The sequence below is a fragment of the Peromyscus californicus genome, unplaced genomic scaffold, assembly GCF_007827085.1.
Source record: "Peromyscus californicus insignis strain IS unplaced genomic scaffold, ASM782708v3 Scaffold_2__1_contigs__length_46816999, whole genome shotgun sequence".
NCBI classification, from domain to species: domain Eukaryota; kingdom Metazoa; phylum Chordata; class Mammalia; order Rodentia; family Cricetidae; genus Peromyscus; species Peromyscus californicus.
The window spans coordinates 43,446,918-43,460,798 of NW_026294540.1; the positions used below are offsets into that span (position 1 = coordinate 43,446,918).

The 13,881-nt window shown below is 44.9% G+C and overlaps 1 protein-coding gene across 4 annotated transcripts in view; it reads left to right on the plus strand.

Moving 5' to 3' along the window:
• Positions 1-1,275: 1,275 nt before the first annotated feature.
• Positions 1,276-13,881, plus strand: part of Brca2 (BRCA2 DNA repair associated) — a 45,193-nt gene continuing 32,587 nt past the window's right edge. For 2 of the 4 annotated variants that reach the window (XM_052754595.1, XM_052754597.1), the window contains exons 1-8: positions 1,276-4,694; positions 4,808-4,913; positions 8,475-8,702; positions 10,399-10,507; positions 11,045-11,094; positions 11,844-11,884; positions 12,249-12,360; positions 13,784-13,833. In XM_052754595.1, the coding sequence (XP_052610555.1) occupies positions 4,692-4,694; positions 4,808-4,913; positions 8,475-8,702; positions 10,399-10,507; positions 11,045-11,094; positions 11,844-11,884; positions 12,249-12,360; positions 13,784-13,833 (699 nt within the window). In that variant the 5' untranslated portion in view covers positions 1,276-4,691. The remainder of the gene's footprint in view (positions 4,695-4,807; positions 4,914-8,474; positions 8,703-10,398; positions 10,508-11,044; positions 11,095-11,843; positions 11,885-12,248; positions 12,361-13,783; positions 13,834-13,881) is intronic. The other 2 variants (XM_052754598.1, XM_052754596.1) reach the window with 1 other exon arrangement.

The window sequence follows — 13,881 nt, forward strand, 5'->3', positions numbered from 1 at the left end:
GTTATTTCATTCATGGATTCTCTTGGTGACTATTTTGTTGATCTGGTATTGGTAGGTGGGAATGTAAATTAGTATAAGTATTATGGAAAACAACACAGGACTTCCTCAGGAATTAAAAATAGGAGGGCAGGTGAGTCAGCTCCGTGACTAAGAATGCATAGTGCTCTTGCCAACTTCAATTCCCAGCACCCACATTGGGTGGCTCACAAACACCTGTAACTAGCTCCAGCAGATCTGACACCCTCTTTGGACTGTAACTGGCATTCACATACATACACACAGATATATACACACAATTTAAAAAATATATAAGCAAATCTTTAAAAGAAGTTACAACTACAGATGACCTACCAATCCCACTATTTGTATGCATGCTCAAAAGAAAGTGAAATCCAGAAGTTAAGAGATTCTGTGCTCCATGTTCATCCAAGAGTCAAACTAGGATTCAGGTGACAGATAAGTAAAGAAATGGTCATATCTAGGAATTTCATTTAGTCATTAAACAAAAAAAGAGGAAGCAGCTATGGTGCTACAGGTCCTGTAATCTCAGAACTTGGAAGGCTGAGGCAGGAGACTCATAAGTTTGAGACCAGCCTGGCTGCACATCCAGACGGTTTTGCTTGCTTGCTTGTTTTTGTTCTGGATGAACCTGAAGGGCATTATGTTAAGTGTAATAAGCTAGACAGAAAAAATTTATTACGTGATCTCATATATAAAATCTAAGGAACTCAAATACACAATCACCAGTGGGGGGTGGGTATTGGTCAAAAGGCATGAAGGCGCAATTAAGTGGGATGAATGAGTCTAGAACTCTCAAGCACAGTATGAGGACTATAGATGAGCGAGTCTAGAACTCTCAAGCACAGTATGAGGACTGTAGATGAGCGAGTCTAGAACTCTCAAGCACAGCATGAGGACTATAGATGAGCGAGTCTAGAACTCTCAAGTACAGTATGAGGACTGTAGTTGAGCGAGTCTAGAACTCTCAAGCACAGTATGAGGACTACAGTTACTAACTGTAGATGTAAAAACACAGCTCTCACCTCAAAACAAACAAGAGTCAGTTTATTCGGGAGGCAAATTTGAGTCATCATGGCCCAGAAACACAGATTTAGGTTACCCCAAATTCTATGTTCCAATATGGAGGCAGTTTCATGAAGTATCTATAGTTATAGCACAAAGAAAGTCATAAACCAAAAAAAAGTCATAAATTAAGTCTTTTTTTAGAATTATTTATTTATTATCTATACAGAAGAGGGTGCCACTCATTACAGATGGTTGTGAGCCTCCATGTGGGTGCTGGGAATTGAACTCAGGACCTCTGGAAGAGCAGTTGGTCCTCTTAACCTCTGAGCCATCTCTCCAGCCCAAATTAAGGCATTTTTAAAAACACATTGATGGGGATGGAGAGATGGCTCAGCCATTAAAGGCTAGGCTCACAACCAAAAAACAAACAATAACAACAACAAAAACATTGTTAACAGAGAGATGGGTTACAGACAGGGAGAGATCTCAGCTACAAGCCTCAGGTGCTATCTGATACCATTCTTGGACCTTTGGTTGGTACAGTTTTGTTAATACATTTCAATGGTTTTTTTTTTTTTCATTTGTTCATTAGGACATTAGGTCCCACACCACAGAAGTGGGCAAAGAATACATCTCTTGTGAACTAAAGACAGCATGAGATAAATTTTAATTAGGCTCTGGACCTGCAACATTCCAAACTCTCCACAATCAATGAGTTTTAATCAACAGCCTTTGTAGACACAGCCTTTTCCTAGGGATTCCCATTCACACATTACTGTACTACATCAGAGATTTGCTAAGAGAATAGATTTAGTACTCTCTATCATACACCTATACATAGAAGGTAACCATGTGAAGGAGACTATGCTATGTGACTTGTATTCATTATTCACAATGTATATGAGCATGGAGATGTGGTGCACATTATACATTTTTATGAAAATGATAACTTAGAAACAATTAGTGAATTGAACCCTATAATGTTTGGTAGTAAACAAGCTGAGCAACTGAACTCAAGATATAGAGTATATTAGACTAGAGGTTCCTTGTACCAAGAACAAGGAACATAGTTATAAGCTGGTGAGGGTCAGGAGTGTGTGATAATGAAACATCTTTCAGAAGGTGAAATGTATTACTGGTTCTCATTATTCCAAGTACTCCATCTTAGTGAGACATCTCTCTCCTCCAGCTTCCCCAGGGAAGAAAGCACTTTTTTTTCTAAAGAGTATTTTGTTTTGTTTTGAGACAGGGTTTCTCTATGTAGCCCTGGCCATCCTGGAATTCTCTCTATAGACCAGGCTGGCCTTGAACTCAGAGATTCACCTACCTCTGCCTCAGGTATGCACCACCACCACCTGGCTCTAAGTAGGAATTTATTAATATGTTTATGTATTTTATGTATGAGAGCTTTGTCTGCATGTACACCTCCACTCCAGAAGAGGGCATCAGTTCCCATTATAGATGGTTATGAGCCACCATGTGGTTGCTGGGAACTGAACTCAGGACCTCTGGAGAAGCAGCCAGTGCCCTTAACTGCTCAGCAGTCTCTCCAGCCCTAATACTTATTTATAGGGTCAATGCAGATTTCACAAGGTAAGTATATGAAGTCAAATGGATTCAAATTCCAACTTGGGACTATTACCGGGCTAGTTAACTGAGTTTTTACCCATTGGACAATACTAAACACTTTATAGTATTGTAAGAAACATTTAGTAAGTAGTAGTTTAATATTAGATAATACCACTCATGCCTCTTTTTTGCTAACTAGACCTATATGAAAAGTTTTAGGTTTTTTGTTTGTTTTTACATTAGTGAGGCTTCCTGCTACAACTGAGGATTACTGATTACCAGACAAAAATGATACCAATGAACCAAGCTGACTTTTCCAGGAGTCTTTACGGCAGTGCTGAGTATCTAACCCAGGGCCTTGCAAATCTCTACTATTGAGGCATATTCCCCAACCCATGTCATTCTTTTTCTAATCCAAGAAGGCCTTTTACTGCTTACGTGTGTTCTGGAAGCAGCAAGGCCCTAAGATCTCACTTGCCGAATCCCACTGAAGGCTTTCTAAGGTTCACACATTAAACCCAAAGTAAGCCATGAGGCTCACAGCTAGTTACCCTGTAAACTCGGAGGTGAGGTTATGTTTCAGCTTTCTAGCTTGGTTTCCCAAAGTCTCACAAAACATAGTGATTGTATCCTAAAATTGTAAAAGATACCCCTACGCCCACAGAAAGGAGTACTAATATTGCAGAACTGTTATCCATCCTGGGGGCGGGGGTCACAACTTGTGTCCCAAGCCAGGTCCTGCCACCTGCCCTCTATCAGCCAAATTAAAAGTGGAAAGCAGAGAGAGGCGTGACTGGGAAAAGGGGCAAAGAGATCCAGTGAACCCCTCCAAAGTCCATCTTTGAAGTCCCGAAATGATATTAAATTGTAAACAGAATGCCAAGGATATGCATCTCTAAGCAGACCAGGAAGATAAAGTGAACTATAAACAAAATTTCAATATGTAAGAGACGGGTATCGGCTTAGCACACCCCATAACCAAGTACTCAGCACAAAGGAGATTTATTTACCCCAGAGGGACAAAAGGTAGGGAATAAGAGACAAAGACAGGAGACAGAGGACGAGGAAGAAGGGGGAGGGATATTTGTCCCGGAGACAGACGTGACCCAGAGGCAAACGGCAGTTTATAAGGGTAAAAGGGGAAACCCCGTGTTAGGATGAGATGTTTGATTTTGATTGAGCACGTTAATTAGGGCAGCCGAAGGGGGCTTCTGATATCTGGACTTTGGTCGTCAGCCTCAGGAGGAGGAAGCGGCCGAATAAGGGAACAGACCTTGGTGGCTAGCTTTAGGGATGCGATCTAACGGTTTTCAGCAAGGCAGAGGGAATGGGGGCGCAGGGCAGGGCCTGCCGGAGCCACATGTGCGCCATGCCAGAGATGGCCAGAGTCCCTTCGCAACCCACATCGGGAAGGAAAGAAGAAGCCACAGGCGACCCACCCACGTGCTGTCCCCCGGACGCCGAGACCAACATGAGCTCGACGGGTAGAGAAGGTGCCGGGGACCCCGGGTGGCTCCGGACGGGCGAGCGCTCGGACCCGCGTGGCGACCGCGAGGACCGACCGACGGACCGGGGCCTCCGACTTCCGGGCGGCGCTCGCGCCGCGTCCGCGCGTCGCCGACTCATGACGTCACGGGGCAGAGAGCGGCGGGCTTTTCGCGCGAGCCGGTGAAGCGAGCCGGCTCAGCGTCTGTCAGCGACTGCAGCGGAGCGGCGGGGTCGGCGGGGCCAGGTACACGCGGGCGCTCGCTGCGGGGTCGCAGGGGCCGTGGGGGACACACCTGACATCCCGGAGGAGGCGCTGACCTCGCCCCGGGCCGCCGCCGCCCGCCCCGCCCCGGCCCGGTTCCGCCCGCCCCGGTCCGGTTCCGCCCAGCTCCTTGCAGCCCGCGGGCGTCCCTCCCACAGGGATCGGGCGCGTCCCTGGAGGCCGCCGCAGCGCTCTGTTCTGCGGTTCCTGGATTACCTAACGTGCCCGTGTCAGCTCAGCTCCGTTACCAAGCGAACGTGGTTAATTACTATTAAGGACTCTCTGGTGCCTAGGATGTCTAGTAGCCACTTGGTTTAAAGCACAAATCTAAACTGTCCCCGTCCTCATGGTGAGTTCTGTTCTTGTCCCAGAAGATGGGCCTAAGGTAGTGTGGTTGGACAAACTCAGCCTGTCACCGAGAAAGCAAGCCCGTGAAGTGTATTTTACTTTCTCTTTTTGCAGACTTCTTTACCAAGCATCGGAGAACATACCGTAGAGAGAATGCCCATTGAATACAGAAGGAGACCAACTTTTTTTGAAATTTTTCAGGCGCGATGCAGCACAGCAGGTATTGGCGAGTTTTTATAAAACTTGGTAAATTAAGTAACATCGAGAAAATGTTTTTAATGAAGTCAAAGGTGGGTGCTTGCTTTAAAAAAAAATTGAAACAAAAACAGCACTTGGGAGGCAGAGGCAGGTGGAGCTCTGTGAGTTTGAGGCCAGCCTGGTCTACATAGAAGATAAAGGACAGCCAGGACTACATAGAAAGACCCTGTCTCAGAAAAACAAACAAATACTTCAGCCAGGTGTGATGGCTCACGTTTATAATCCCAGGGAACTTGATGTAGAAGACTGAGCCAGGGGCATTAAATATGAATTCAGAACCAGCTTGGGCTACATTGGGAATTCTAGGATGGCCTGAGCTACAGAGTCTAGACCTAATGTTTTTTAAAAGTGGGGGACGAGAGTGACGCTGGGATGTGGCTCGGGTAGGAGAATACTTGCCTAGCATCTGCGTCCCTGGCTTTGTTGTTCAGCATCACTTAAACCCGGTATTAGCAGATGCCTGTAGTCTCCCCACGTGGGGGGTCGAGGCAGGCAGGAAGCTCTGAGGTTGAAGGCACGGAGAGCTCAAGGCCAGACTCTCTCTGCGTTGAACAATGAAACAACTCAGGACTTGACAGTTTTCTTTGTGCTGTAAACAGTTTGTGGAGTCATAGATCTAGTTCATGTAGTCCTTTTCCTGGCCAGCCAGGTGGTGTAGAATACCTACACAGATGGGAGATTAACACTGTGACTTACAGTGTTTTCAAAAAAAAAAAATTGTTTTCAAAGTGCTACCAGCAAGTCAGAAGCATTGATGATGCTACTGATGAACAGTCGTCAGACCTTCTTTTAAGATTTATTTTTTATTATTTTAAACCACATCTCTGTGTGTGTGTGTGTGTGTGTGTGTGTGTGTGTGTGTGTGTGTGTATGCCTCTGTGTACAGGTGCCTGCAGAGGCCAGAAGAGGGCATCAGATGCCCTGGGGATGGAGTTACAGGTGGTTGTGAGAGGCTTGATGTGGGTACTATGTACTGAATTTGGGTCCTCTGCAAGAGCAGTAAACAACCACTGAGCCGTTTCTCCAGTCCCATTTGTCCCCATTGATGTTTGAAGGACATCATCTTGCTAGGTAACCGTGGCTGATTTAAAACTTGCTGTGTAGATGAGGCTGGTTTCAAACTTGCAGTGATCATCCTGCATATTGGGATTGCAGCATGAGTAGCCACACCTGGCTCTGAATTAGATAGTGTAAGTTGAGTACTGACAGAGTGCTTGAAAAAGAAAGTCACATCCATTAATATTGCAACTGATCTGATCCAATGAATCTTTTGAAGTTGGGAAGAAATCAGCCACTGTGAGTCCCTAGAAATGGTTGATTTCATTTTGAAAACTCACATTTCCATCATTAGCAGCTAACTTTTCTTTCCTATGATGAGCTCACTGCATTCTGGAGAAAATGACTACCAAACTCTTCAGATCGGAACACCTGGTTGGTCTGGCTGTCCTTCCAAGGAAAAGATGGCCTTTGTGAAAAGTGTACGAGTTCTGCTCACAGCTCATCACAAGTGCTTTTCTGTTACACTTCCATCTCCAGAAATGCTGTATGCCTGTTGTTTCTCAGGAAATATTGGAAGGGTGTGCTAAAGAATTAAGCTTGGTCCCGTCAGTGGGTAAAGGCGTGTGCTACATCGGCCTAATGTAGTACATGAAGGTAGGACAGAAGCAGCTCTGCACAGTTGTACACACACACACACACACACACACACACACACACACACACACACACGTCATATACACTGAGGAACAAGATTTAAACATAAGCTTCATGCAGTTCATTTTTACTTTATCAGTGAGTCCCTGGCATTTCCCCCTTGGGTTGGTAGGAAAGCTCACTAGCTTTTTTTTTGAGGTGGTGGGTTGGTAGGAAAGCTCACTGGTTGGATCCACTGCCTTCGGTCATGGAGATGCACCACCGGTTGTTTACACACCTTATCCTTGTTCTGCTGATACAGGTGTTGACACTGAGAAAGGCGGGGACATCGTCTTCTAATTGTGAACATGCATTGAACCTATTGAGTCCTCCTGAAACATGAGACACTGCTGTGGAGGGTGGGCGGGCCGTGTAAGAGTCTTCTTCATACTTGAAAGTGTCTCTTTAGCCCATGCTCATAAAGAGGTCTGTCATGCTGACAGAGTCTTCAAAATCATTGTTTTTTAACCTATGGAGTACATGCTTACTGTGAATAGTTTTGTTCTTTTTTTCCTGAATTATTATTATTAAGAAAGTAAAAAAAAGGTAATATAACTAAATTCTATCTCCTTGTAACTTTTTTGAAATTAATGTGTTACTGTACTTTCAAAAGAGTAGATTAATGATCTTGCTTAATGAGCCTTCAAGTAATCCACAGTCACAATTCTTGTTTTTCTTTTTCTTTTTTGTTTTCTGTATTTGGTCTGATATAGATTATGGAGTCTTTCTTTTTTTCTTTTTTTTCCTTTGCTCTTTGAGACAGGGTTTCTCTGTGTAGCCCTGGCTGTTCTAGAACTTGCTCTGTAGACCAAGCTGGCCTTAAACTCAGAGATTTGGCTGTCTCTGCCTCCCGAGTGCTGGGATTAAAGGCATGGACTACCATACCCAGTTTCCTCTTCTTTTTTTTTTTTTTTTTTTTTTTTTTTTTTGGTTTTTCGAGACAGGGTTTCTCTGTGTAGCTTTGCGCCTTTCCTGGAACTCACTTGGTAGTCCAGGCTGGCCTCGAACTCACAGAGATCCGCCTGGCTCTGCCTCCCGAGTGCTGGGATTAAAGGCGTGCGCCAACCACCGCCCGGCGGTTTTTTTTTTTTTTTTAAGATTTATTTATTTATTATGTACAGTGTTCTGCCTGCATGTATGCCTGCAGGCCAGAAGAGGACACCAGATCTCATTATAGATGGTTTTGAGCCAACATGTGGTTGCTGGGACTTGAACTCAAAACCTCTGCAAGAACAGCCAGTGCTCTTAACCTCTGAGCCACCTCATCAGCCCCTTGTTTTGTTTCTTATGTCTCTAAACTTACTTTGTGGTGGAGACAGACTGATGGCGCCATCAGAGGACAACGTGCAAGAGCCAGTTCTCTGCTCCCACCGTGTGGGTTCTGGTCGTGAGCTGAGGCCTCCAGGCTTGGCGGCAAGCGCCTTTACCTGCTGAGGCCTCCAGGCTTGGCGGCAAGCACCTTTACCTGCTGAGCTCAGCATGTAGCCTGGGCTGTTTTCAAACTTGTAGTCCTCCTGCCTCAGACCTGCTGGGAGCTAGAATAACCTGTGAGTACAACCATGTCCTCTCCTTTATTCTTTACTGTGATCTTTGCACCTCTTTGGCAGTTTTTTTTTTATCGATTTTGCGTGTGTGTGTGCATGTGTGCGTTTGTGCACACAGGGCGAGAAACAGCTTCCGAGTGTGTGGGTCCGACCCTGTCTCAGGTGGTCAGGCACAGCATGAGTGGAGTCAGCTCCACCAGCCCTCTTCTTTACCTTGGTCTTCATTGCTCATGAGTGTCTCTGTGTCATTGAAGAAGACTAAGGTGCGATTTTTGCTTTTCTTGCAGATTTAGGACCAATAAGCCTCAATTGGTTTGAAGAACTCTCTTCAGAGGCCCCACCATATAATTTTGAACCTCCAGAAGAATATGAATATAAGCCCCACAATTATGAACCACAGCTGTTTAAAACACCACAGAGGAAGACCTCTTACCATCAGTTGGCTTCAACTCCGATAATATTCAAAGAGCAAGGTCAAACCCTACCACTGGACCAGTCGCCTTTCAGAGAATTAGGTAACTATAGCCAGATGTGGTGGCGCACGCCTTTAATCCCAGCACTTGGGAGGCAGAATCAGGTGGATCTCTGAGTTCAAGACTAGCCTGGGTTACATACAAAGCTTAACGACAGCCAGAGCTACATGATAGGGAGACCCTGTCTCAAAAAGAAGGAAAAATTAGTTAGTTACAGGTTAAACTTGGGCCAATCATGCAGTGTGATGGAGGGGTGCGAGGCAGGACTTCAGGCAAAGTTGTGTGTAAATCACAGCTCTGTGACAAACTGAGTTGCGTTGTGCTAATCAGTCTGACTGAAGAGTGGAGATGGTGGAAATAATATGTGATAGGTTTGGAGTCATTGAAAGAATTTCGGTATTTAATCAATGCTTCTTTTCTTTCCTCCTATGATTAATGTGCTAAGTATTAGTAAATAAACTAAGATTTTTCTGAATTATGACTTTGATTTTTTTTTTTTAAAGATTTATTTATTTAGTATACAGCATGTATGACTGCAAGTTGGAAGAGGGCACCAGATCTCATTATAGATGGTTGTGAGCCACCTTGTGGGTGCTGGGAATTGAACTTAGGACCTCTGAAAGAGCAGTCAGTGCTCTTAACCTCTGAGCCATCTCTCCAGCCCCCTATGACTTTGATATTTAAAAAAGCCTGTGATTTGTTGATGTTGACTAAGCTATATTTTTGCAAGTTATAATAGGATGGAGATTTCTTTAGATCAATTTCTTGTGAGTATTTTAATTTGACAGCAGTTTCTCTGACCTAGGTGCCAGGTGTTCGTAAGCACGTGTTTAGTAAAGGTTGTACACTTATCCAGTCTGCGGAATATTTATTGCTTGACATAGTATGCACTTTGCTTTATACTACTACCTCATGGTATGCTCAGTGAGCATGTCAGGTGTTGTTGTAATTGCTATGGATATAGTAAAAGGATGGAATTTCTACCTCAAGAAGCTCACAGAGCAAGTTCCAAGACAGCCAGGGCTGCAACCCCAAAAGGAGGGAGGGGATAGAGGAAGAGAGACAAACAGCATTTTTTCAGAGTAGTCAAATGGTTGGATACAAACAAAAGTGGAATGTGCAGGAATAGCGTCTTACCAGCCAAGTCAGATGAAGCCATCAGGAGAGCGGGATAGTTTGGTAGTGTACATGTTTATCATTTGATAATTTATTTTTATTTTACGTGCATTGGTGCTTTGCCTGCATGTATGTCTGTGTGAGGGAGTCGGATCCCCTGGAACTGGAGTTACAGACAGGTGTGAGCTGCCATGTGGGTGCTGGGAACTGAACCTGGGTCCTCTGGAGGAGCAGCCAGTGCTCTTAACCACTGAGCCATCCCGCCAGCCCCAGCCCCCACCCCACCCCATGTTTATCACTGGAAAGCCCTAGTTTCAGTCTCCAGCACCGAAGAGGAGGGAGGAGGGGGAGTTGCAGTCATGAAGGCCTCGTTTTCCCACTTTTACTCAGGAGTCTGAAATGGAATGAGGAAAGTTTCTCCCAGGGTGATACGGTCCATTCAGTGTCTCTCTTTATTTTTCCCTTCCATGGTGCCATAGCGTAGGGTGCACATTATCTCTTGAGATGCATTTCTGTAGGAGGTGTCAGCTCCCTATACATTCTTTTTTGTTCTTAAGTTCAAAAAGTAAAAGTTCAAAATCCACAGTGTCCACACCCTCACTGGGTTCTTTTACTGTTTCAGGGAAGATCGTTGCAAGTAGTAAACATAAAAATCACCGCAGAACGAAGGCCAAAATGGACCCCATGCTTGACGTTGCCAGTCCGCCTCTGAGGTCTTGTCTCAGTGAAAGGTATGATGACCCTGGGATATACTTTATAAATACTTAATAGACATACATGTTGTATTTGTTTGTTTGCAAGGCCTGGTCTCACACTTCAGTCCAGGCTGGCTTTGCACTCAAAATTTTTCAGCCTTAGCCTCCCACGAGGCTGGGGATTCTGTCGTGAACCATCATGCTCAACTCTTACTAAAATGTGTTTAAACAAAACATTTTCTTGCATGTGTTTATTTCACAGAAATAAGCTGTCATCCAGATCGCTTTGGCTGAGTAACTCCCGGAAGAACTTGTTTTTAAATAATACATAATAAATTCCTCAACTGAGTAGTTTTTATGGTAGAAACATTTACTTTGAGCCAGGCCTGGTAACCTACTCTTAAAATCCTAGCCCTAGGGAGGCTGAGGCAGCTGGGTCATGGTGAAGGCCAGCCTGGGCTACATAACAAGCCCTTGTCTCCAAAACCCTACAGCACTAGGATGCACTGCAGATGACCTCTCTGCTACTGCTGCGGTCCTTTTAACCTGCGGCCATTGTTTTATTCCGTCTAGCCCTCTTCCTCTGCGATGTACACAGGTTGTGCCACCACGAGAAAAGCCAGGTACGAGCACAGCAGAGGCTCTTGTTTTTATTGTCTGCTTTTAAATTGTCTGTGTGAGTATTTTGCCTGTGGGTATGTATGTACACCACATGCATGCCTGGTGTCCAGAGGCCAGAAGTCTGTTGTTGTCTGCCACACAGCTCCCAAATAAACTACACACGGAGGCTTATTCTTAATTACAAATGCCCAGCCGTAGCTTGGCTTATTTCTAGCCAGCTTTCCTTAACTTTAAATTATCCTGTCTCCCTTTAGCCTCTGGGCTTTTCCCGTTATCTGACGTCTGTAAATCTTACTCTTACTCTGTGGCTTGCTAGGTAGCTGGGTGGCTGGCCCCTGGAGTCCTCCTCCTTCTCTGGCCACTTCTTCTTTTCTTCTCCCGGACTTCTCCCCCTATATATTCTCTCTGCCTGCCAGCCCCCCCCACCCCCCATCCTTTCTCCTGCCTCTCTACTGGCCGTTCAGCTCTTTATTAGACCATTGGGTGTTTTAGACAGACACAGTAGTAACACAGAGTTAAACAAATGCAACCTACACAAAAGTAACACACCTTACAATATTCTACTATGGAGGTGAGCATTAGATGCCCTGGACCTGGAGTTACAGGTGATTGTGAGCCACCGGTGGTAGGTGCCGGGAGCTCAGGTCCTCTGCAAGAGCAGCCAGTGCTCTTCAGTGCTTCAGCCCCTGGTTTTTGTAGGTTATAGAAATGTTAATGAAAGTCTAACAAGTTCCTGTTTTTTCACCTGCAGTGGTGCGTGGAAGTTTATTTTCTACACCAAAAATTGAGGAGGTAAATGTTCTGCTTGGATTACTTACAGTATGTAAGTTGAGAATGTGAGAGCTAACTTTATTTATTTATTTTTGGTTTTTCGAGACAGGGTTTTGGTTTCTCTGTGTAGTTTTGGTGCCTGTCCTGGAACTCGCTCTGTAGTCCAGGCTGGCCTCGAACTCACCGAGATCCGCCTGCCTCTGCCTCCCGAGTGCTGGGATTGAACGCATGCGCCACCACCGCCCGGCGAGAGTTAACTTTAACTTGAGAGTTGCAGATCTGCACTTAGCATACTGTCTCACAGAGGCATTAGTGATAAGTAAAATATGAATGAAAAAAAAAATCATCAGTGTTCTGTAAATTAAACTGTTGTCTTTCTTTGTAGGCTCAGACACCCAAACCTATTTCCGAAAGTCTTGGAGTTGAGGTGGATCCTGATATGTCTTGGTCAAGTTCGTTAGCTACACCACCAACCCTCAGTTCCACTGTGCTCATAGGTAATGGGCAGATGTGTACTGTACAGGAAGAGGGCGCTGAGGCTGAGTTGTCATCGCTAACCTCGTGTTAGAAAGAAAACATGGGAGGGCTGGAGAGACGGCTCAGTGGTTACCAGCATTTGCTATCTTACAGAGACCCTGGTTCAGTTCTCAGCTCCTGTGTGGTGGCCCACAACTGTCCACAATGATTCCAACTCCAAGCCAGGCAGGCGGTGGTGGCGCACGCCTTTAATCCCAGCACTGGAGGCAGAGGGAGGCGGATCTCTGAATTCAAGGCCAGCCTAGTCTACAGGGCAAGTTTCAGGATAGCCAGGGCTACACAGAGAAACCCTGTCTCAGAAAATAAAATAGCTCTAGCTCCAAGGGATCTGATGTCCTCCTCTGGCTTCCACAGACTCCTGTCTGCATGTGGTGCAGGAACATACATGCAGACAAAACACCCACATACATAAAATAAAAACAAAGGTTTAAAAAGTAAGTAAACGTGAAAGATAACTCAGACGTTACCGTGTGCTGATGTGTCTGTAGTTCAGAATATTTTTCTTCCGTTTTTGTCTAAAATGCCGACAGAGTCCTCTTGTATTTTAGCACTGTGTCATCTCTGTGATTACGTCGTGCGCATGTTTAATCACAGTATGTAGCCGTGTTATGTAGATGTGCTCATTCACAAGACACTGTGGTGCTCCTCCAATTAGTTTATACTCAACCATACCTCTTGAGTATTTTAAGTTTTTGTTCTGTGTGTGTAGAATATGCTCATGTGCTAGTGCCCCAGCCCTGGTGTGGAGGTCAGAGGATGGTTTTCAGGATCGGTTCTCTTCTTCTACCATACAGGTTCCAGGGATCGAGCTTAGGTAACAGTCAGGCTTGGCAGCAAGTGCCTTCACCCTCTGAGCCATCTTGCCAGCCCTCGACTGAGCTTGGGTGATTCTAGCCAAATAACATTTCACTTTGATCCCTTTAGCCAGAAGTGTTTAGACTTTCTTTTGTTGCTTATGTGAAATAATAAAGTAAAAAGTCTGAAAGCTAAGAAGTAATTCACGTTAATTATGCCTGTAGGCTGTATCATTGTCTATAGAGGGTAAAGTTTCCTAGGGCAGCCTTGAAGTCACAGCCGTACAGGTCTTTCATCTGCCATTGTAGAGAATATTACCATAAAGCATGTATCACCAAACCACCAGTTCTTACCAAGCCACCATTTTTACCACCTTGCATGTGGCATTAAAACGCAGTGTGACAGACAGGTCAGTCCAGGCTGGCCTTCCTCATTGCTGGCTTTGTTCACTTCATTTTGTTTCAGATGTGGTACTTACCAAAGAGTGCCTGTGGGCGGGGTTGTTTCCAAAAAGAAGGAAGTCTGTCTGTTAATTGTGGTTGTACAATATGTAATATAGTACAGCTAAATTGAATTTCTCTTTTACAGCCCGAGATGAGGAAGCACGAGGAACTGTGTTTCCTGAAGACTCTCCTGCTGTAAGTCAGGGTCAGCCTGGTGATGCTCATGACATTCCTCATTCAGAA